General features: G+C 44.1%; 1 protein-coding gene across 1 annotated transcript in view; it reads right to left on the reverse strand.

The window, feature by feature from the left end:
• Positions 1 to 25,604, reverse strand: part of LOC311246140 (adenylate cyclase type 3-like) — a 114,594-nt gene that overhangs the window by 48,683 nt on the left and 40,307 nt on the right. Inside the window, 7 exon segments of the mRNA XM_084336249.1 lie at positions 380 to 496; positions 11,201 to 11,288; positions 12,380 to 12,541; positions 14,894 to 15,036; positions 16,634 to 16,780; positions 18,920 to 19,088; positions 19,841 to 19,999. Coding sequence (XP_084192375.1) covers positions 380 to 496; positions 11,201 to 11,288; positions 12,380 to 12,541; positions 14,894 to 15,036; positions 16,634 to 16,780; positions 18,920 to 19,088; positions 19,841 to 19,999 — 985 coding nt within the window.

Consider the following 25,604-nt stretch of genomic DNA (forward strand, 5'->3'; position numbering starts at 1 on the left):
CTCTAGTAAATGAATATGTCCCAACTCCAGCTAGACTCTATCCTGATGCAAATCACATTCCCTACATGAATAAGAACATGCCATACATGTGAAGCATGAGGGCAGATTTCAACATGAGTGGAACCGCCATGGCTGTGAACCACCACTAGGGGCAGAGTGAGTGAGTGAGTGAGTGAGTGAGTGAGTGAGTGAGTGAGTGAGTGAGTGAGTGAGTGAGTGAGTGAGTGAGTGAGTGAGTGAGTGAGTGAGTGAGTGAGTGAGTGAGTGAGTGAGTGAGTGAGTGAGTGAGTGTAAATGAGAATAAATGACAGTAGACAGTAGTAGCTGAACACCGTGTCGAAACCCCTCTGGTGAAACCACCTGGAAACAAAGACCTCACCATGTCTACGATGTCAGCCATGGTAAGGATGAAGATGGCTGCCATGGCCCAGGTGTTCCTGGCCCAGCGGGTGTGGTCGATCCAGGTAGAGAACGACACCAGCTTCTTCGGAAAGACCTGCCACAGACACATTTCAATCATCAGGTTTACCTCACTCTCTGTATTAGAATGCACCAGTAAGTCTGCCAATCACTGAAACCCGTTGGTGCAATGACTCCGACCGATGTAAAACAGGTGCTTTTCAGTTTGTTCTCTAATGTTTCTCTTTAGATATGAGTGTAAGGGGGGCGGCTGAGTGGCGCAGGAGATGGCTTGGCCGGCCGGCCGTCATACTAACACAATTGGCAAGTGTTAGAGGGTGGGAAAGCCGGTGGGTGGGGATTGGACGTCGTGGACAGCGACTCCTACAGGTCGGTTGGGTGACGCCGGTGCGGCGGAAAGAGGAAGTATCGGGGGCAGCGTGAGCCTCCCACGCGTTACTCCTCGCGCCACTGAGAGTTCGAGCTGCTACGGTGAAAAGATGCGACAGGCTGCCTCCTCGTGTACCGGAGAGGGCCACGTGATGCAAGGCTTCTATCCTCACTACAGCCGACCAGTGGGAGGCATGGTCTAGCAACGTTCAAGACAGGGGAGGGAAGGATTGGAAACACGAAATTGGGATGGGAGAAAATGGGGAGAAAAAGTGGATAAAAAAAAAAAAAAAAAGATATGACTCTGAGTGTAAGGGGAACATAAGACTCTTCATCGCACACAGAGGGAACCGTTTTTTTTTTTTTTTTTTTTTTTAATTGGTCTTTTTCCCCCTCCATTTTCCTCCGATTTTCTCCCATCCCAATGTTAGTCGTATGCCAATTCCCAGTCCCTTCCTGGTCGCTGCGCACTTACCCCCCACAGTCAGATCATCTGGGAGAGTGGAGGCTACCACGTGCTTCCTCCGACACACGTCCAGCCAATCAACCGCTTCTTTTCACCTGGCAGCGCGGATTCTCATTGAGAGGGCGTAGCGTGTGGGAGGACCACACTATCCCCCTCACGTCCAATCCGCGCTTAGCAGGCGCCCCGACCGAACTGTAGGAGTCGCTGTTTACAACGACCCGGACCCACCCCGCCAGCTTCTCCCACCCTCTGATACAGCCAATTGTATCAGTGCAGACGGCCAGCCAAGCTGGTGACAACCCCGGAGCTGTGAGCTGGATTCGAACAGGCAAATCCAGCTCAGCTCCGGGGCTGGTGATGAACGCAATCTCCGCTCGGCCACCTAACCGCCCTAGAGGGAACCGTTTGTAAACTTAACCCCATAAGCCTGAGCGGGGTCGGTCGGTACCGGACCGACAATAATCTCACGCCATAAATAGATCAATACAGTCCGTATTAATGAATGTCGTTTTTTTCCCCAAATGTAGCCAAGAGCAAAGACCCTAACCCTATCAAAACAGCAGTCAAAGTGTATATTTTCAGCACTACATTTGTTTACCAATGATTTGAAATGTTATTTATTAGCGAAATTATGAGTTGATAAATATCTTGGCGCATCCCGGCGGAAACTGGATGAATTAGATGGAAATAAAGGAAGCTGGCCTACGTGTGTGTAAACTTTTGAAAGAAGAGACCCAGGGTTTTCGATGGACTTTAGAATTTCCTAAAACTACACTTTCCAGCTCACGCCAGCCCCTGTCAATCATCTGACTTCTCATGGGTAGAACAAACCTGAACGTTATTGCCATAAATTGATATACCTTTCTGTGAACGTCTAGGAAAAAAACGGGTTGCAATCTGATATATATATATATTAGGGCTGTCAGTTTATCGCGTTAATTAGATTAATTAATTAAACAGCAAATTATCGCGTTATGAAAATTAACTCAAAATTAATTAATTATCATTATTTTTTTTTATTTTTTTTTTTTATCTCATTCATTCCATAAGAACGTAGAATACACATTTACAGACTCATGTCACATGACCTGGCCAATCAGAGCACAAAACGGGAACCCGGAAACGCGGATGTGTTGTAAAAAGGCTTCAAGCGTCCCGTGTTCAGACATTTTCTTATTACTTCTAAAACTAATACTTGTATCAAACTGCCGAAGGCCTGTGAGCGCAACGTTTTGTTGAAGAATGAGGAAGGGGGAGCTGATCGCCCCACCTGGGCTATATGCTGGCCGGAGGTGGGCGTGGCCAGAGGTGGGCGTGGCCAGACAGATGAGAAGGTAGAGAAGTGAGAAGTTTCAAGTAGGATATCCCATAGGGGGCGAAAGCGGAACTCGTAGCCAGTAGAAATATAACAAACAGGATGTTTCTTAATGATCTAACAAGATGTTTTAATGAACTAACAAGATGCTTCTTAATGATCTAACAAGATGTTTTAATGAACTAACAAGATGCTTCTTAATGATCTAACAAGATGTTTTAATGAACTAACAAGATGCTTCTTAATGATCTAACAAGATGTTTCTTAGTGAACCAACAAAAGCACCTGTAACCTGTTTATTTGTATTATTTTTTATGAACTGGAATGGATTACAGTGACCATTTGTATATATGATTACTGTACTCCTGTTATGTGTAATGAGTTACTCCCTGGCCCTGCAGTGTGTGTCTATAGGTCTATATGTGTACATCACACCAGCTGCAGTCTAATATTGGTTATTGGATCAACAACACTGTTATGCCATAATTGAACATGCTTCAATCTAGGCAGAGACAGGATAAGTGTACAATGACCCGTGATGGATTGGACAGATAGGCACTAGTCAATTGTGCGTTCATAAAGCTCCAATATATTGAGTTGAAACCCACAACCTGCCCCTCGATATTGTCCCCACTGCTCTCCTGAATGATGTCTGTGACATAGCAGGTCCCAGCATCCTCTCTACCTCTCACTGGTACTGTTCCAAGCTCCTTTAAGCTTGCTGTGGTTCATGGGCGGCCGGGTAGCGCAGCGGACTAAGCGTCTGTCTACCACCACAGAGCCAGTGGGATCGAATCCGGCTGTGGTGCCTCCGGCTTGGCCGACCGTCCACACTGACATAATTGGCAGTGTTCGAGGGTGGGAAGCCGGTGTGGGTGGGTCCTGGTCGTTGTAAACAGCGACTCCTACAGTTCGGTCGGGGCACCTGCACAGCAAGGGAAGGATCTGGGAGAGGTAGTGTGACCCTTCCACACGTTACACTCCCCCAGTGAGAGTCCGCGCTGCCAGGTGGAAAGAAGCGGGACAGAGCAAAGCAAAAAGCAACAAAAAGATAAAATTTGACTTTTTATTGCTGTTTTTACCTGTTCTAACAAAGGAAAACCTCAAACTCTTATGAAGAGGAGAAAAAAGACTGGCTGTGTAGACCTACTTTTAAATAAAACACAGAAGAGGAGATAAAACACTGGTGTCTGTAGACCGACTTTGAAATAAAACCCTGAACTATTCAGGTATATTTGAGTCCTTCCCTTATTTGTGGAACATTTATAAAATAAAAAGTAGTCCACTTTGAAAAAAGACTACCATGTGTAGACCTACTTTGAAATAAAACACAGAAGAGGAGAAAAAACACTGGCATCTGTAGACCTACTTTGAAATAAAGCCCTGAACTATGCAGGTATATTTGAGTCCTTCCCTTATTTGTGGAAAATCTATAAAATAAAAAGTAAGCTTAAAGTTCGTTGTTCGCAAATTTCGCACCACATATCAGGCATACAGGTAAGCCTGCATCGTTAGTCGTGAAAGCAAATTAATCTGTCCACGCTGAATTAAACCCTCTATTTTCCTCAGACTTTCCTTTTTTTTTTTTTTTTATCCATGGTTAGCACAGTATGACATCGATCTCCAAAATAAGATTTTTTTTTTTTAAATTTTAAAAGATATATACATTATTATTATTATAATTTGTTCGGGCCAGGGAGCCGCAGCTGATTAGCTAAAGAGCCGCATGCGGCTCCGGAGCCGCAGGTTGCCGACCCCTACCCTAGACTGTGGAACAGTCAGATCTACCCCCTCTTTGATTCAGTTCAGCTCAAAGCAGTTTTATTCTCCTTGATATGGTGTCTTGTACCTTGATATGGTGTCTTATACCAATGATCCCTATGATCTGGTGATTTAAATGTGTTGATTTGTGCTTATGCACTATTGTGTGTAATGATGCCTATGTATGTTCTTTCTTGAGTTTTTTTCAATTTTTTATTCCTTGTGATTTTACTACCTGCCCTGGTCTGTACAGCGCTTTGTCAATGTGAGTTGTTTTTAAATGTGCTTTATAAATACATTTTACTTGACTTGACTTCCATTTGAAGTTGACGCATTGCACATTTTGAGATTAAGATAAAGCTGATTCTAACATTTTAACATAACTCACATGGCCCTGTTAAGTGTTAATGCAATGTGTTGAGTTTTGACAGGGGAATGGAGATACGTTTTCAATGATAATTTGCAAGTTAGACTATTCTTTTTTTATTATTGTTGTTAGTATTTGTAAACTGTTTGAGTTTGAAAAGAACCAGGACTGTGAGCATTTTCTTTTGCTAAAATGATTAAAAACAAAAGCTCATACGGGGTCAATAACCACTTAAGCCCTAAGACTTTTTTTTTTAAAGATTTTATTAATGTGCAATAAACATTATGTTTTGAAATTATATCCATGCCTAATGATAGCCATTGCCATGCTCAAAAACGTTTTAACATCTAGAGATTTCTGTAAAAATTTAAAAAAATATGTTTGTTACTTTGTTATTTCCCCCCCCCTATGTAAAGCGACCTTGGGTCTCTTGAAAGGCGCTATATAAAATGAAGCTATTATTATTATTATTATTATTATTATTATTATTGGATGGCGAGCACTTGTGTTCTGGAAATGGCTCAGAACCCCACCCCACCCCCCACCCTATTTAAAATATACCTATGCCATATATCCACACAGGTCTGTAGTTAGTGGTTTAATTAAACTGTGATTATGCTATAGGTCACAATAGGTCGTTTTGCACAGTGAGGTCAAGTTACAAAAAAAAATGTCTCACTATATTGAAATGGTTACTATGGGGACTAACATCATCACACATGAATACAGTTGGGCTCATTGGATCCAAAATAGTCTCAGTGTTCCAGTGAGACCCAACTTAAGCAATTCCAAGACTGTTTAGAGACTGTTTAGGGCAATGCAAATATACGAAATATGCAAAAAGGGTCTGATTGACTGAAACTAATGATATTATGAATGATATATGAAATCTGTTTTGTGTGCACTGTGAAGTAGATTTTGTCAGTTAGTTTCACTAACTAACTAACTAACTAGCTAACTAGCTGGAACTGCAGAACAGCATGGATTGTCCAGTGAAAGAACTCTGGGTGAAGGTTCCGTAAATCTGCACTATCCCTTTAATATTGAAGTGCCCTGAATCTTCATCTACAGTGAGTCTGCATTTTCATGTATGTGTGTGTGTGTATATGTATACAGGTATGTATATACTAGGGATGTCCGATATTATCGGCCTACCGATATTATCGGCCGATATTGGCATTAAAATGTAATATTGGAAATGATCGGTATCGGCTTTCAAAAAAGTAAGAACAAATTCTGATTTTATTTATTGTCAAAAGTATGCATAATGTTGTGTTAATTCCACGACAAGAGACATGTTTTCCGTTTTTTGGGGGGGGAAACCCTGCATATATCGGTATCAGTTGATATCGGTATCGGAAATTAAGAGTTGGACAATATCGGTATATCGGATATCGGTAAAAAAGCCAATATCAAACATCCCTAGTATATACATATATAAAATGGTAAATGGTGCATTTATTTAGTGCTTTTATCCAAAGTGCTTTACAATTTGTTTCTCATATTTGACCCATTCACTCACACATTCACACACAGAAGGGTGGAGGCGACCATGCAAGGTGCCACTGCCAACCTGCTCATTGGGAGAAGTTAGGGGTTATGTGTCTTGCTCAAGTACGACATGCTGCCCAGGAGGAGTGGGAATCGAACCGGGAACCTCTGGATTACCAGATGTTGTTCTACCTCCTGAGCCACTGTCGCCCCTATATGTGTGTTATATGTCTATGTAATTGTAAATTAATACGGAGTGGGTGGGGCCGGACTCAGACGCTGTTAATGTTTCTGAGGAGATCATCTCTGACCCTACCATCTCTGTGAAGGCCACCATTGACATCTGTGGAACGTGGCATGAACTGCCACTTACCAATGCCTGTGGCCATCTCATGTCGGCACAACAACAAAGCCAACGTCAACACTGGACTGAGCTTAACACTTTGAGTGCCACGTCGTGTTTTCCTTTTTACCCCCTTGAATGCCACGGTCCACTCCCAGTGTTAACGTTAATATCGCCTAATCTATGTTTTAAATTATGGCTATGTGTCTAATCTGCCCGTCGCTTATCAAAGAATCATTTTCCAGTCAGTGTTGTCAAGGCAGATTGGTTTTTTATCACTTCATTTCCGTTTGAGAGCATTTTGAAAAGCACCCGTTTTCAGGTGAAAAACAACATATTCTATGATAATCGCCTTTTACTGGAATATTCCAGAACGTTGATATTTGTCGGCCTATTTATGAATAGTTTTCAAATAAATGCTAGATGATCAATAGTATACGTGCACGCACGCACGTTCGAGCCGCGCGCTGATAATAGCTGCTTTCATTTCCTCATGGATTTTACAGTGAAACAGCTAGAGCACATATCACAAAAAGCGTATATCTCTGTGAAAACGAGTCTGATTATCCTAACACTGATAACATAGATTCCTTACCTGACATCAGATGGTATCCAAATGGTATATTCCAATTCCTGATCACCATTCGAAAAAATCGATAAGTATATTGATCCAACGTGTGTACAGTATAACCCATGCTCGCCGCGGCTCAGAGGATCCAGAATGAACTCTGGTAACTCCGGCTGCATCAGTGGACTGGAAAATGTGGACTGGAATATTTTTTTTCCCCCATCCATTTTCATTGAGTCCATTCCAAAAGGGTGATTTACCATCTGGGAGACGATAGGGGGCGCTTTTTTCACATCTGATCGCCGGCGGCCCCTGGGTAGGCTAGGGTAGGCTCGCGTGATGCAATATGATTTCAGATCGCAAAAAAAAAAAAAAAAATCCGAGAAAAGCCGTGACGTGGCTTTCAACGTAACTATCGTAAACACGAGATTAGCCGTGAGTGGCGCTCAAAGTGTTAATGGTGCTGTAACAAGGAGTCAATGTCCCCGATGACATCACTGGGGAATACCACCCATTTCACACACGTTCCTCCTGTGCTTCCAGGACTGTTCAGTCAGTGTTTGTGAACACGCACTGTCTCCTAAAGTTGTTGAATCTGGGGCTGCTCCATAGACATGGGGCTCTGACTTGATGAGGCCATAAGATATTTGTGTGTCATCTAGGGCTGTCTTAAATACTTTGAAGCTTCGAAGCTTCGTTCGATGGGCATGGGATTCGAATATTAAAATAAAATTTGAATATATAAAAAAAAAAATTATTTAGTTTTAGTTTTTTGTGTGTGCAAAATCAACTCTGCCTCTCTTTGTTAACTACAACAAGCAATGCTGTTTGTTATTTAAGATGAGGTCGGACTCGGCACTGACAGATTTGTGTTCATTGTGCTGCTTTTATAAAGCCTCAAATGACGGCTTACATTATTTCATGAAAGCAAAGTGTTTTGTTTGTCTAAGATTTAAAAAGGTTTAAACTTTACAGCACTGACAAAGTTGAACAAAGTGCTGTACAAGTCCCACAACATATTATTAAAAAAAAAAGTAAAATCTTTTATATCTCGAATTAAAATCGAATCTCGGCCCCCGAAGCTTCGAATTCCAAAAAAATAATGTAAGGTCAGCCCTACTCTATAGTCTGTGCAGGTTAGACATTCCTAATAGTTCTTCTGCTGTTAGTTCTCCAGCTGCAGTCCAAATAATACTGACTGAACTGTCCTAGTGGGGGAAGAGGGGCTGGCAGTTCCCCCCTGTTCCCTTTTGTCGCTGAGTGAATTGACACTTGCCTATACTAATGAAGACCCAACACACCCACGCTGTGTTATGTAAGATGTGGTGATGAAGCACCGAGCTGCCTCGTTCGCGTCGCCTCAGACGACCAGGTCATGGAAACTCTAATGTATTGACACGTTGCATCATGTATCGACTGGCTCTGTCACTGTTGTTGCAGTGAGTAGCTCATCAGCCCTCTGGCCTTTTAACCCTGTGTACAATAGGAATGAACTCACATGGACTCATAGATGCATGCAAACACACACGCACATGCACACACACACACGCACACACACACACGCACATGCATGCACACACGCACGCACACACGCAAACACACACACACACACGCACACGCACGCACGCACGCACACACACACACACACACATTTAGAGTCTTTATTTATGTCCACATAAAGACAATGTTTAAAGGACACAAATACTATCAGTGCACTTGTACATTGTGGGATTATTCTGATACAATCGTGCCCAAATTGACAATGGCACCCAAAGTTACAGACTCACATGGATGATGAACCTGACAATCTACACACAGCTCATGGATACAGATAGCCGCGTCTTCTCCAAATTGCCCGGCTGCCAATAATTGCTGACACTGAGCAATATTTTGCTAATTGTTTGGCTCTTCTCTTCGGAAGACCGGCCAACTGAAGGCCTCTAACACCCAACTTATGGACATGACCCAGGCTTCCAAATATAAAGACTATGGGGACGAAGGGACATTTATGCACATGTATTGGGACTGCTCACCAGTTAAGGCATTCTGGAAAGATGTGACCCAACAAATATCAAAACTCGTATCTTGGAATATACCTGTACACCCCTCGGTATTATTATTGAATGATGTTTTTGAGTTTGCAGTGAATCCACAGCTAAAGAGATTGGTTTTATCGGGTATCACAGTAGCTAAAAAACTGATCGCATCACGCTGGTTTCAACCGGAAAAAATGTGCTGTAAAGTTTGGTTTCTTACATATCTCGATGTAATTTACCATGAAATATCTACAGCAAGAATTCTGGGTCTCAATGAATCCAAAATGTCAATGTGGTTAGAAGTGGTGGAGAGAATAAAAGCTAGCTTATAATGGTAGTGTCTGGTTAGGTGCGAGGGATAGTGGAGGTACTTCTCAAGGTGGGGTCCGGGAGGGGGGGGTTCGAGCTGAGCATATGTGTGTAGTTTTTTTTTAGATAACAGGTATTAGGGGTATATCTTATATAAGACAACTAACTAAAATGTGATCTCATTGGATGTGCCCTGACAATTAATGCTTGTATATCTTATTGTGTGTTGTCATGTTTGTTTATATGTTTGTTTAAAAAATTATAAAAAAATAAAATACAAATATAAAGACTAAAAGTTTACAGTTGTAGCCGAGTTGTGATATGGTATGGTCTAACAGTTGATATTTTAACATTTTGGTTGTAAAGGCTTCCTAGACTGTAGTCAAACGTGCAACCAACTTCTAGGATGAGAACCTCTCTGTTATTCTCATTAACAATAACAACATCGGGGGTGTTTGCTGAAATATCAGAGAACAGTGAATTGTCCCTACACAGATTGAGCATATATGGCTTCACACTGGTGTGCTTATACAGCTTATATGTTGCAGGTGACCCAAGTGTGGAACTGACACTGTCTGCAATCAGGTCCACGATCCTATCATGCCTACAAATGTAGAGCCCTTTGTATGCATGACAGCCATTGAGTATGTGAGACATGGTTTCTGTTGTCTGTTCGTGACCATGGTGTATGCAGTGTGGGCTATGACTGCCAGGGAACCAGATGGAAAGGTTGAGCATTGATGGTAAAACCTGTAGCCTAGCTTTTAAAGTAAAAATGATGATGCTCTCATCAATAGCTACATTTCTTTAAACTGCGTGCGAGACAGAGTGGTCAGCGGCAGAGAGACAAGCAAGCTCCCCTTGCAGTTTAAATGACATTCCATGATGCTGTAATAATTAACACAACACAACGATTCAATGTCCCCGATGACATCACTGGTGGCCAACTCATTTACTCTCAATAACTGTAACTGTAAACACACACGTTTTTGGATGTGTGTGAGAGTATGTGCAAAATAAATCATCATTGTTTTGGGTGAAGTGCTCCTTTAATAAGTCCAGAGTAGCAATATACTGCTTTGCTATAGAGGATCTCGTGGACACAGAGGCCTGTTGACTCTGGGATAACAGCATGGCTCCCCATGGCTCTGTCATAGTGAGAGATCCATCTGGGTGATATTTGGGATTTTTAATATATAAATATTTATAATAAAATAATCTGCATTCAATTGTTTTATTTTTATCATATGCAAAATAAAGAATAATAATAATAAATATAGACGCAAGCGGCGATCTGCAGGTTTCAAGCCAATATTGATCATCAAGATTGCAAATTACGCGATGATTGGCCCAACAGTTGTTGATTTGCATCTATCTATGTGCTGAGCCACGCCTGTGTGTGTGTGTGTGTGTGTGTGTGTGTGTGTGTGCGTGTGTGTGTGTGTGTGTGTGTGTGTGTGTGTGTGTGTACAGGACAGTGTGTGTGTGTGTGTGTGTACTGTACAGTGTGTGTGTGTGTGTGTGTGTGTGTGTGTGTGTGTGTGTGTGTGTGTGTGTGTGTGTGTGTACAGGACAGTGTGTGTGTGTGTGTGTGTGTGTGTGTGTGTGTGTACAGGACAGTGTGTGTGTGTGTGTGTGTGTGTGTGTGTGTGTGTGTGTGTGTGTGTGTGTGTGTGTGTGTGTGTGTGTGTGTGTGTGTGTGTGTGTGTGTGTGTGTGTGTGTGTGTGTGTGTGTGTGTGTGTGTTGGGACTCACCCTGGGGAAGATGGCAGCCAGAGAGCAGACAGTCAGAATCAACAGGAGGAGCTCTCCTACAGCCAGAGTGATGTAGTTCACTATCAGCCTGCCACACACACACACACACACACACACACACACACACACACACACACACACACACACACACACACACACACACACACACACACACACACACACACACACACACACACACGCACACACACACACACACACACACACACAGAAGGGAGATCAGAAAGAAAGAAATACAAGGGGTGTAACTAGGGATGTCCGATTTTATCGGCCGATATTGGCATTAAAATGTGATATCGGAAATGATCGGTATCGGTTAAAAGAATTTAAATAAAATAAGTATGCATAATGTTGTGTTACTTCCATGACAAGAGATATGTAATGTTAATTACCTGAAATTATTAAGTTTTTTGGGGGGGGGGGGGAAACCCGCATATATCGGTATCGGTTGATATCGGTATCGGAAAATTAAGAGTTGGACAATATCGGTATATTGGATATCTGTAAAAAAAAAAAAAGCCAATATCGAACATCCCTAGGTGTAACGAATGGTCCTCCAAATCCACAATTCAGTTGGACTTTTGATTTGAGTTATTGGTGTAAAGTTGTGGAATTCTCTCCATAGCGAGCTTAAGGGATGTAATAGTGTTTATCAATTCAAAAAAATTTATACAAAATAAATATTTAGTCAGTATGAAAATCAAATGTGATCTGAATAGTGAATCTGAATAGATCTTTTCTTTTTTTTTTCTTCTCTTTCTTTTATTCTTTATTCTTTATCATTATTATTATTATTATTATTAAATTTTTTCTTGTTTAACTGTGGATTGTGTGTTTCTTTTATAATGGTATAAATGATTATTTGTGTAAATTAGGTTGTACGCCGACCATTAAGTAAATACTTAGGAATAAGTTTAGGAATAAGGAGCAGGTAACTATAAGATTTATTCTTCTTCCTGCTCCTTTTGTCCATGGAATGACTATTTATGATTGTGTAATGAAGAAACTATGATTGTATGATTCCATGTGGCAAATAAAAACTCTGAACTGAACTGAACTGAACTGAACTGAACTGAAAGTCACACTTGGGGAGCCAGAGGAGCGGGTTCTGGGTTCTGGGTGGTTCTGGAGCGGGTGCTGAGCTGTGTGGCGGTGACTCACTCGGGGTCTATCAGAGCCTCCATGGTGGCGGTGAAGAGGAGCACCACGCAGGAACAACTGAAGGCGGCTCCGCTCTGCTTCTCCTTCTCCACGGAGTAGCGCGTCTCCAGCTCAGGGTCCACAAACCGCAGGGACAGCCGGTGGGAGTGTCTCCCCTTCAGACTGGCAGGCAGGGAGAGACAGGACGGAGGAGACTCGTCACATTATTATTATTAGGGCTGTCAGTGTATATCGCGTTAATTAGATTAATTAATTACACAGCCAATTATTATTAACTCAAAATTAACAAAAAAAAAAGATTTTTTTAGAACGTAGAATACACATTTACAGACTTTTTTTTTTAAATGGTCCATTTTGCATGTTCTTGGTATCTGATTCTAGGGACATCTATGGATCTCAGGGAATGTACTCCCAGTGTCAGGAATACTGTGTCTGTTACTAGGCTTGAGTACATTGTAATGAACCAAATGAGAATAGCAATTCAATTATTATTATTATTATAATTTTTTTGACTGTAATTAAATCCTGTAATTAATTAGATAATTTTTTGTATCGCCCGACAGCACTAATTATTATATACTTTTAATAAACCTACATTTACCCAGCCACCCTGCCTCACACTCCACAGAGCTGGTCGGTACAACTGCTGCTGTTGGTCACTGAGCACTAAGTGCCTTACTCACACCTGTACTCTGTTCTCTACTCACACCTGTACTCTGTTCTCTACTCACACCTGTACCCTGTTCTCTACTCACACCTGTACTCTGTTCTCTACTCACACCTGTACTCTGTTCTCTACTCCCACCTGTACTCTGTTCTCTACTCACACCTGTACTCTGTTCTCTACTCCCACCTGTACTCTGTTCTCTACTCACACCTGTACTCTGTTCTCTACTCACACCTGTACTCTGTTCTCTACTCCCACCTGTACTCTGTTCTCTACTCACACCTGTACTCTGTTCTCTACTCACACCTGTACTCTGTTCTCTACTCACACCTGTACTCTGTTCTCTACTCACACCTGTACTCTGTTCTCTACTCACACCTGTACTCTGTTCTAGGCTTGGGCGGTATGACGGTATTACGGTATACCAGGGTATTTAGAGATCCCGCCGGTATGATTCTCAATACCGTGACGTCACATACTGCTATTACAGACACGGAGTTGATTGTAGTGCACAGCACGCGCCAGCAGAGGGTTACGTGGCTAATCGTTCCGGGAGCTAACGTCGGTACCTGGCTGGTTGCTGGCTAACTAACGTGGCTAATCGTTCTGAGAGCTAACATCTCTGCCTGGCTGGTTGCTGGCTAACTAACGTGGCTAATCGTTCCGGGAGCTAACGTCGGTACCTGGCTGGTTGCTGGCTAACTAACGTGGCTAATCGTTCTGAGAGCTAACATCTCTGCCTGGCTGGTTGCTGGCTAACTAAAGTGGCTAATCGCTCCGGGAGCTAACGTCGGTACCTGGCTGGTTGCTGGCTAACTAACGTGGCTAATCGTTCCGGGAGCTAACATCGGTACCTGGCTGGTTGCTGGCTAACTAACGTGGCTAATCGTTCTGAGAGCTAACGTCGGTACCTGGCTGGTTGCTGGCTAACTAACGTGGCTAATCGTTCTGAGAGCTAACGTCGGTACCTGGCTGGTTGCTGGCTAACTAACTGGCTACTCATTCTGAGAGCTAACGTCGGTACCTGGCTGGTTGCTGGCTAACTAATGTGGCTAATCGTTCTGAGAGCTAAAGTCGGTACCTGGCTGGTTGCTGGCTAACTAACGTGGCTAATCGTTCTGAGAGCTAACGTCGGTACCTGGCTGGTTGCTGGCTAACTAACGTGGCTAATCGTTCTGAGAGCTAACGTCGGTACCTGGCTGGTTGCTGGCTAACTAACGTGGCTAATCGTTCTGAGAGCTAACGTCGGTACCTGGCTGGTTGCTGGCTAACTAACGTGGCTGATCGTTCTGAGAGCTAACGTCGGTACCTGGCTGGTTGCTGGCTAACTAACGTGGCTAATCGTTCTGAGAGCTAACGTCGGTACCTGGCTGGTTGCTGGCTAACTAACGTGGCTAATCGTTCTGAGAGCTAACGTCGGTACCTGGCTGGTTGCTGGCTAACTAACTGGCTAATCGTTCTGAGAGCTAACGTCGGTACCTGGCTGGCTAACTGGCTATCGTTCTGTGATTTGTTTACATGGTAACACGGGCTGCTAAGGAATTTAGGTTCGAGGTTGAAGAAAGTGCACTTTTAGGTTGAAAGAACGGCCCTAATGTCAACGTGTTTCAATATAAGCGGTATGTATGGTGATAACGAGTATATTGTTAACTGTTAACTCTACTCACACCTGTACCGTCTCTCTCTCTGTTCTCTACTCACACCTGTACCGTCTCTCTCTCTGTTCTCTACTCACACCTGTCTCTCTCTCTCTCTCTCTCTATTCTCTACTCACACCTGTACTCTCTCTCTCTCTCTGTTCTCTACTCACACCTGTCTCTCTCTCTCTCTCTCTGTTCTCTACTCACGCCTGTACAGTCTCTCTCTCCAGCAGGGCCTCATTGAGGAGCTTGTTGAGTTCCTGCTCGTTCTCCTGGGCGTCGATCACCCTCTCAGCCAGGTCCCTCAGTCGGAGCCTCCTCCGTGGGTTGGGGAAGGATGGATTCACTACCTGCAGTGAACAGAAAGTCATGAAGAAGAATGTCCCAGTTCTTCTTTCACATTAACACTTTGAGTGCCAGCAGGGGGCGCACGGGTTGGCTCTGGATAGCAAAGTGCAGCAATTTTTGGAATAATATATATATAGCGCAAAGGACCTTTTGTAAACTCAAGCACTTTCGAGGTAAAAATTAAACGCAGTACTTTCCAAGTACATTCCAGAACAGTTGACCATTGGGGGGGAAAAATCTCTTGATTGATCTCAATTTCTCTTATTTTTTTTATTTTTTTATGAACAAATCAGACTAAGAAAAAAAGTTATTTATTTAAGCGATTTATTATACTTTATACTTATACCACATGCATGAGTCTGGTCTCCTTTGAAAGGTAACATTCTTACACAATACACTCATGTGATTAAATGCATCAATTCTTTTAACTTTTAATTATTTTGTAGTTAATTAATTGAAATTAATGCAATAAAGTCCCAGCCCTAATTCTTAGTGATCTGAACCCTTTCACTGCCACACGACAGAAGCAGGGGCGGATTTAGGATTATAGGAGATCCGGGGCTTAGCCCAGATAGGTTTTTTTTTTTTGCAGGCAAGGGGTGGTTTTTTTTTTATTTAATTAATCTGTACGTGCAATTTCCTGCAATATAGAGCCTTCAATCTTGACCAATAAAGCTGCTCTTTTCACTATAAAACTCAGTTAACCATAACGTAGTTATGGTTAGATTTATATATTGGGGGGGGATATATCATATTTTTCATATGATCAAAAAGTGGTGGAGCAAGATCATACCTTTGCTCCCCCAAGTTCAATAGTGGGAGAGCAGAGATGCTCCGAATGCTCTTATGGCCAGGCGTCTATGATTCACTGATACAAAGTAAAATAGTGCAGTGCAATAAAATAGTTAGTAAAATAGAATAAAATAATGCAATAGTGCATTGCAATAAAATAGTTATCATCGTATTTTTTCGGGAGGCCGGTAAGGAGTGCATTACAGTAGTCGAGTTGGCTTGAGATAAAGGCATGGATCTGGTTTTCAGCGTCCTTTTGATTTATAAATGGCCGTACTTTAGCTATGTTTCTAAGGTGGAAGAATTAAGTTTTTGTCAACTTGTTGATTGTGATTTAAAGCTTAGGTCTGAGTCTACCATAACACCAAGACTTAACTCACTCAAATACAGTTAGCAGCTGGATAGACCACAGATGGAAATTAGCTTCTGCTAAATCTGGTGCAAACATATTTTCATGTAACAATGATGAATTGTCAAATTTTTTTTTATTTTTTTTATTTTTTTAAATAGATTCGGGGCTTTTCAGAAAACATCCGGGGCTTGAGCCCAAGTAGCCACCCCCTAGCTCCGCCCCTGGACAGAAGGTTAACCCTTTACTATCACACGACCGACGGCGATGCTCCATCGTTAGCATCATTAGCTCCGCGGATGCGGAGCTAATGATGCTAACGATGGAGCATCGCCGTCGGTCGTGTGATAGTAAAGGGTTAACCTTCTGTATTGTCACAGTGGAAGGGTTAACCGGCTGTCGTGTGGCAGTGAAAGGGTTAAGGTTCTCGGTGACGACAGTGGTCCTGACTCAGGTACCCTGGTGTCCAGCTCCTCAGGGTCCTCTGGCGTGGTGCAGGCCGTGTGGACACTCCCGGTGGTGCAGGCCGTGTGGACACTCCCGTTGCACTCGGTGGTGTTGATCAACAGCGGGGAGTTCCCATTGGACGAGGTCACAGACAGCTTCTAATGGGAGAGGACACAGGAAGTGACAAGGAGTGGTCTCCCACCGAATATATTGATATATTTAATCGAAGTTGATGAAATATCAACTATATATGTATATATATATATATATATAGTAGATAATATATAATATAATGTATATTATAATTATAATTAATATTATAATTATAATATACAGTAGATAATATATAATAAAAATATATATATTATAAATACAAATAAGTCATAGACACGGTTTCCCTTTTCTTTGACATGGTACTGTAGGATAATGATGTCCTCCCCCATTCACCCCGTGTCTCCCCTAACGGTCCCCAGTCATGTTCCAACCCTCCCCCATTCACCTTGTGTCTCCCCTAACGCTCCCCGGTCATGTTCCAACCCTCCCCCATTCACCTTGTGTCTCCCCTAACGGTCCCCGGTCATGTTCCAACCCTCCCCCATTCACCTTGTGTCTCCCCTAACGCTCCCCGGTCATGTTCCAACCCTCCCCCATTCACCTTGTGTCTCCCCTAACGGTCCCCGGTCACGTTCCAACCCTCCCCCATTCACCTTGTGTCTCCCCTAACGGTCCCCGGTCACGTTCCAACCCTCCCCCATTCGCCTTGTGTCTATCCAACCCACTTTCCCCCCTTCTTCCTCCCCCCAACTCACCCCCCCCCCCCCACCCCTTTCCTTACGTCGTCCCTCTCACCTGATACCATCCCCCCTCCCCCCTCTAACTCACCCTGGCCTCCTCCCATTCTGGACCCGGGCCCTCTGACCCAGAACACCCAGCTCTCACACTATAGAGGCCGACGTCTCGCTATGACTCTGATAATAAACCTGTGTTCACCGAGTCTATATTTGACTATCGACATTCATCGATCGGGTTAATTCCCCCCCACAGTACTATATGTATGTAATTCACCCGCTGTAGGTAATGCAACCCAAGTTATTAATGTATTGAAATTTGGCAATATGTGTGGTCTGTTTTTTTGGTTTGTGTAAAAAAAAGAGAAGAATTCTATAAAATATTATTACAACAATAAATGTAGATTATGGAGGAATATTTGATATACAATGTCCAGAATCTCCTCCTTCATCTATGAGTTCAAAAGGGTGATATTTAAAAGAAGATATTTGAATATGCTAACTTTATCAGGCCATGTGTGGCTGTGCGGTGTGGCTGTGCGGTGTGGCTGTGTGTGCGGTGTGTGCGGTGTGGCTGTGCGGTGTGGCTGTGCGGTGTGGCTGTGTGTGCGGTGTGGCTGTGTGTGCGGGGTGTGGCTGTGCGGTGTGGCTGTGCGGTGTGGCTGTGTGTGCGGTGTGGCTGTGTGTGCGGTGTGGCTGTGCGGTGTGGCTGTGCGGTGTGGCTGTGCGGTGTGGCTGTGCGGTGTGGCTGTGTGTGCGGTGTGGCTGTGTGTGCGGTGTGGCTGTGTGTGCGGTGTGGCTGTGCGGTGTGGCTGTGTGTGCGGTGTGGCTGTGTGTGTGGTGTGGCTGTGTGTGCGGTGTGGCTGTGTGTGCGGTGTGGCTGTGCGGTGTGGCTGTGTGGCTGTGTGTGCGGTGTGGCTGTGTGTGCGGTGTGGCTGTGTGTGCGGTGTGGCTGTGTGGCTGTGTGTGCGGTGTGGCTGTGTGTGCGGTGTGGCTGTGTGTGCGGTGTGGCTGTGTGTGCGGTGTGGCTGTGTGTGCGGTGTGGCTGTGCGGTGTGGCTGTGTGTGCGGTGTGGCTGTGTGTGCGGTGTGGCTGTGCGGTGTGGCTGTGTGTGCGGTGTGGCTGTGCGGTGTGGCTGTGCGGTGTGGCTGTGTGTGCGGTGTGGCTGTGTGTGCGGTGTGGGTGTGTGTGCGGTGTGGCTGTGCGGTGTGGCTGTGCGGTGTGGCTGTGTGTGCGGTGTGGCTGTGCGGTGTGGCTGTGTGTGCGGTGTGGCTGTGCGGTGTGGCTGTGCGGTGTGGCTGTGTGTGCGGTGTGGCTGTGTGTGCGGTGTGGGTGTGTGTGCGGTGTGGCTGTGCGGTGTGGGTGTGCGGTGTGGCTGTGTGTGCGGTGTGGCTGTGTGTGCGGTGTGGCTGTGTGTGCGGTGTGGCTGTGTGTGCGGTGTGGCTGTGCGGTGTGTGTTGACAGCATGCATAGGTGTTGGAAGAGATCAATCTTGACGCCGCCGCTCACCACCCCGTTGATGCCGTTCCTTCCCAGAGGGCCTTTGGGCAGCAGCGCCACCAGGAAGGTCTCGATGCCCTTCTCCTTCAGGTAGTCGCAGCGGTCGCCCCCATTCCCTGGCTCCACATCGAACTCACCGTGGAGACACTCCATGGTGCTCTGGGAGATGTGCACACGCCTGGACCAGAGAGAGAGAGAGAGAGAGAGAGAGAGAGGGAGAGAGAGAGAGAGAGAGAGAGAGAGAGAGAGAGGAGAGAGAGAGAGAGAGAGAGAGAGAGGGAGAGAGAGAGAGAGAGAGAGAGAGAGAGAGAGAGAGAGAGAGAGAGAGAGAGAGAGAGAGAGGGAGAGAGAGAGAGAGAGAGAGAGAGAGAGAGAGAGAGAGAGAGAGAGAGAGAGAGAGAGAGAGAGAGAGAGAGAGAGAGAGAGAGAGAGAGAGAGAGAGAGAGAGAGGGAGAGAGAGAGAGAGAGAGAGAGAGCGAGAGAGAGATGACGACGTGGCTAGCCGAGAAAAGAAAATCCCGTTGGATTACTAGTAGTTATTTCCCCTTATTAGTAACTAAGCATTTGAATATTTATTTTGGAATTGATTACCGTGGCAGTGATTGAAAGCTTTGAGGTATTCAGCTCAGCCCTATGTTCATAGATTTCTTTAGATTCTTCTTGATTCTATTAGGGCATGATGCCAACTTCTGCCACAGTGTAGCAGAATCTCCATTCATTTTGACTAGCAATGCCTCTCCTCTCATCACGAGTCTGTCACTCTGACAGTGTATTTAGTGCACCACCTGTACCCCTCGCTGTATCAAAGTAGACAAATACGGTGACGAAGTGGATCAGATGAATTCCGGTGCCACAGTATATATAGGAATAGCATAACATAATTGTCATAACAGAGCTAGTTAAGGAGCTCATTAGTTAGTCAGTTAGTACCCGGGTATTCCTCCGGCCTCCATCTTGTTGGCCACGGTGACGTCGGTGGACCAGACGTCGTATTGCCAGCGTTTTTGACCCAGCACGCCTCCCAGGACCGTGCCACTGTGGACGCCCACACGCATGTCCACGTCTGTCTGGGTCTTCTCACGGACATACCTGCAGGGCCACCACACAGCGACCATGTTACATCAACTACATTACCCATGATACCTCATGATACCACTGATACCTGTCATGATACCACTGATACCTCATGATACCACTGATACCTCATGATACCACTGATCTCTCATGATACCACTGATACCTGTCATGATACCACTGATACCTCATGATACCACTGATACCTCATGATACCACTGATACCTCATGATACCACTGATACCTGTCATGATACCACTGATACCTCATGATACCACTGATACCTCATGATACCACTGATACCTCATGATACCACTGATACCTCATGATACCACTGATACCTGTCATGAAACCACTGATACCTCATGATACCATTGATACCTCATGATACCACTGATACCTGTCATGATACCACTGATACCTCATGATACCACTGATACCTGTCATGATACCACTGATACCTCATGATACCACTGATACCTCATGATACCACTGATACCTCATGATACCACTGATACCTCATGATACCACTGATACCTCATGATACCACTGATACCTGTCATGATACCACTGATACCTCATGATACCACTGATACCACTGATACCTGTCATGATACCACTGATACCTCATGATACCCCTGATACCTCATGATACCACTGATACCACTGATACCTGTCATGATACCACTGATACCTCATGATACCACTGATACCTGTCATGATACCACTGATACCTCATGATACCACTGATCTCTCATGATACCACTGATACCTCATGATACCACTGATACCTGTCATGATACCACTGATACCTCATGATACCACTGATACCTCATGATACCACTGATCTCTCATGATACCACTGATACCTGTCATGATACCACTGATACCTCATGATACCACTGATACCTCATGATACCACTGATCTCTCATGATACCACTGATACCTCATGATACCACTGATACCTCATGATACCACTGATACCTCATGATACCACTGATACCTCATGATACCACTGATACCTCATGATACCACTGATACCTCATGATACCACTGATACCTGTCATGATACCACTGATACCTCATGATACCACTGATACCTCATGATACCACTGATCTCTCATGATACCACTGATACCTCATGATACCACTGATACCTCATGATACCACTGATACCTCATGATACCATTGATACCTCATGATACCACTGATACCTGTCATGATACCACTGATACCTCATGATACCATTGATACCTCATGATACCACTGATACCTGTCATGATACCACTGATACCTGTCATGATACCACTGATCTCTCATGATACCACTGATACCTGTCATGATACCACTGATACCTGTCATGATACCACTGATACCTCATGATACCATTGATACCTCATGATACCACTGATACCTGTCATGATACCACTGATACATCATGATACCACTGATACCTCATGATACCACTGATACCTGTCATGATACCACTGATACCTCATGATACCACTGATACCTCATGATACCACTGATACCTGTCATGATACCACTGATACCTCATGATACCACTGATACCTCATGATACCACTGATACCTCATGATACCACTGATACCTCATGATACCACTGATACCTGTCATGATACCACTGATACCTCATGATACCATTGATACCTCATGATACCACTGATACCTGTCATGATACCACTGATACCTGTCATGATACCACTGATCTCTCATGATACCACTGATACCTGTCATGATACCACTGATACCTGTCATGATACCACTGATACCTCATGATACCATTGATACCTCATGATACCACTGATACCTGTCATGATACCACTGATACCTCATGATACCATTGATACCTCATGATACCACTGATACCTGTCATGATACCACTGATACCTCATGATACCACTGATACCACTGATCTCTCATGATACCACTGATACCTCATGATACCACTGATGCCACTGATACCTCATGATACCACCGATACCTCATGATACCACTGATGCCACTGATACCTCATGATACCACCGATACCTCATGATACCATTGATACCTCATGATACCACTGATACCTCATGATACCACCGATACCTCATGATACCATTGATACCTCATGATACCACTGATACCACTGATACCTCATGATACCATTGATACCTCATGATACCACTGATACCTCATGATACCACTGATACCTCTCATGATTCACTGTCTGCAAAGCTTCACCTGTTTCCTACCTGGATTTAGACACCAATTATAGGGGGGAGGGATAAAATGGGATACCAGTATCGGCCTCATCCTTAAATCTTAATCCAAATACCTGCCTGTTCCTCTTACCTGCCCACCTCCCCTCCCTCCCCTGCTCTGAAACCTGCGTACTAGACACACCAGCAGATTTGGAAAAAAGCTTTCATCTTGGAAATATATTCCTTTTGTGAGAGTTCAGAATTCCGGTGTGAAGAGTGTTCATATTCACAGGGTATAAAAAAAAACCCATAGAAAAGTCATCGTAATATTCACCGCCGTGTTGCCAAGGATGACGTAACCATAGCAACACTGTCAACGAGTGTTGCTATATGAGTATGAATCTCTCCTCGCTACTGTGCTGAAAACTTCACACGCACATTTCCCAAAAGGGAAGCGATGTGAGACAACAGTGTAGCTAAATAAAGTAAACCTACCATTTAAATGTTTCTTTTCTCTCATCAGTATGGACCCGTTTTCACGCAGCGTGTGTGTGGGTGGGTGGGTGGGTCTACGCACACGATGTGATGGGAGAGCAGGGATGAGCCCGGATTGTGATATGAATTCAGGAAGGCACGGATAACGAAACGGACACACATTCATCACAGTCACATCTTCATCTGAGTATGTTATATCTGCATTATCACAGTCACATCTACATCTGAGTATGTTATATCTGCATCATCACAGTCATCTACATCTGAGTATGTTATATCTGCATCATCACAGTCACATCTTCATCTGAGTATGTTATATCTGCATCATTATCACAGTCACATCTACATCTGAGTATGTTATATCTGCATCATCACAGTCACATCTTCATCTGAGTATGTTATATCTGCATGATCACAGTCACATCTTCATCTGAGTATGTTATATCTGCATTATCACAGTCACATCTACATCTGAGTATGTTATACCTGCATTATCACAGTCACATCTACATCTGAGTATGTTATATCTGCATTATCACAGTCACATCTTCATCTGAGTATGTTATATCTGCATCATCACAGTCACATCTTCATCTGAGTATGTTATATCTGCATCATCATCACAGTCACATCTTCATCTGAGTATGTTATATCTGCATTATCACAGTCACATCTTCATCTGAGTATGTTATATCTGCATTATCACAGTCACATCTACATCTGAGTATGTTATATCTGCATTATCACAGTCATCTTCATCTGAGTATGTTATATCTGCATCATCACAGTCATTGAGAGACTAAAGTGTGTGGCTGTGGCAGTTGCATTTATTTCGAACCCTCACAATTAGGGATGTCCGATATTATCGGCCGATATCGGCATTAAAATGTGATATCGGAAAATATCGGTATCGGTTTTTAATTATTATTTTTTTTTTTCATTTCTATAACCTTTATTTACCCAGGCAAGCAAGTAAGAACAAATTCTGATTTTATTTATTGTCAAAAGTATGCATAATGTTGTGTTAATTCCACAACAAGAGATATGTAATGTTAATTACCTGAAATTATTCCATTTTTTGGGGCGGGAAACCCTGCATATATCGGTATCGGTTGATATCGGTATCGGAAATTAAGAGTTGGACAATATCGGTATAGGTAAAAAAGCCAATATCGAGCATCCCTACTCACAATGTATACATGAAAATGAGCAGTTTTGTTTTAGCCTATACACCACCAGTGTCTCCCTACTTGCTAGTGCCTTGTCTCACTGGGACAGAGAGACACACTGCTGGCGGGGCGACTGTGAGTCGTGTTGCCGTGTACAGTTTGAGTAACTACAGTCTGGTGTAACACCGGCACAGTTTGAGTAACTACAGCCTGGTGTAACACCGGTACAGTTTGAGTAACTACAGTCTGGTGTAACACCGGTACAGTTTGAGTAACTACAGCCTGGTGGTGTAACACCGGTACAGTTTGAGTAACTACAGTCTGGTGTAACACCGGTACAGTTTGAGTAACTACAGCCTGGTGGTGTAACACCGGTACAGTTTGAGTAACTACAGCCTGGTGGTGTAACACCGGTACAGTTTGAGTAACTACAGCCTGGTGGTGTAACACCGGTACAGTTTGAGTAACTACAGCCTGGTGGTGTAACACCGGTACAGTTTGAGTAACTACAGCCTGGTGTAACACCGGTACAGTTTGAGTAACTACAGCCTGGTGGTGTAACACCGGTACAGTTTGAGTAACTACAGCCTGGTGTAACACCGGTACAGTTTGAGTAACTACAGCCTGGTGGTGTAACACCGGCACAGTTTGAGTAACTACAGCCTGGTGGTGTAACACCGGTACAGTTTGAGTAACTACAGCCTGGTGGTGTAACACCGGTACAGTTTGAGTAACTACAGCCTGGTGGTGTAACACCGGTACAGTTTGAGTAACTACAGCCTGGTGTAACACCGGTACAGTTTGAGTAACTACAGCCTGGTGGTGTAACACCGGTACAGTTTGAGTAACTACAGCCTGGTGGTGTAACACCGGTACAGTTTGAGTAACTACAGCCTGGTGGTGTAACACCGGTACAGTTTGAGTAACTACAGCCTGGTGTAACACCGGTACAGTTTGAGTAACTACAGTCTGGTGTAACACCGGTACAGTTTGAGTAACTACAGCCTGGTGGTGTAACACCGGTACAGTTTGAGTAACTACAGCCTGGTGGTGTAACACCGGTACAGTTTGAGTAACTACAGCCTGGTGGTGTAACACCGGTACAGTTTGAGTAACTACAGCCTGGTGTAACACCGGTACAGTTTGAGTAACTACAGCCTGGTGGTGTAACACCGGTACAGTTTGAGTAACTACAGCCTGGTGTAACACCGGTACAGTTTGAGTAACTACAGTCTGGTGTAACACCGGTACAGTTTGAGTAACTACAGCCTGGTGGTGTAACACCGGTACAGTTTGAGTAACTACAGCCTGGTGTAACACCGGTACAGTTTGAGTAACTACAGCCTGGTGGTGTAACACCGGTACAGTTTGAGTAACTACAGCCTGGTGGTGTAACACCGGTACAGTTTGAGTAACTACAGCCTGGTGTAACACCGGTACAGTTTGAGTAACTACAGCCTGGTGGTGTAACACCGGTACAGTTTGAGTAACTACAGCCTGGTGGTGTAACACCGGTACAGTTTGAGTAACTACAGCCTGGTGGTGTAACACCGGCACAGTTTGAGTAACTACAGCCTGGTGGTGTAACACCGGTACAGTTTGAGTAACTACAGTCTGGTGGTGTAACACCGGTACAGTTTGAGTAACTACAGTCTGGTGGTGTAACACCGGTACAGTTTGAGTAACTACAGCCTGGTGGTGTAACACCGGCACAGTTTGAGTAACTACAGCCTGGTGGTGTAACACCGGTACA

This window comes from Notolepis coatsorum (genome assembly GCF_963971535.1).
Source record: "Notolepis coatsorum genome assembly, chromosome: 19".
In the NCBI taxonomy this organism is placed as follows: domain Eukaryota; kingdom Metazoa; phylum Chordata; class Actinopteri; order Aulopiformes; family Paralepididae; genus Notolepis; species Notolepis coatsorum.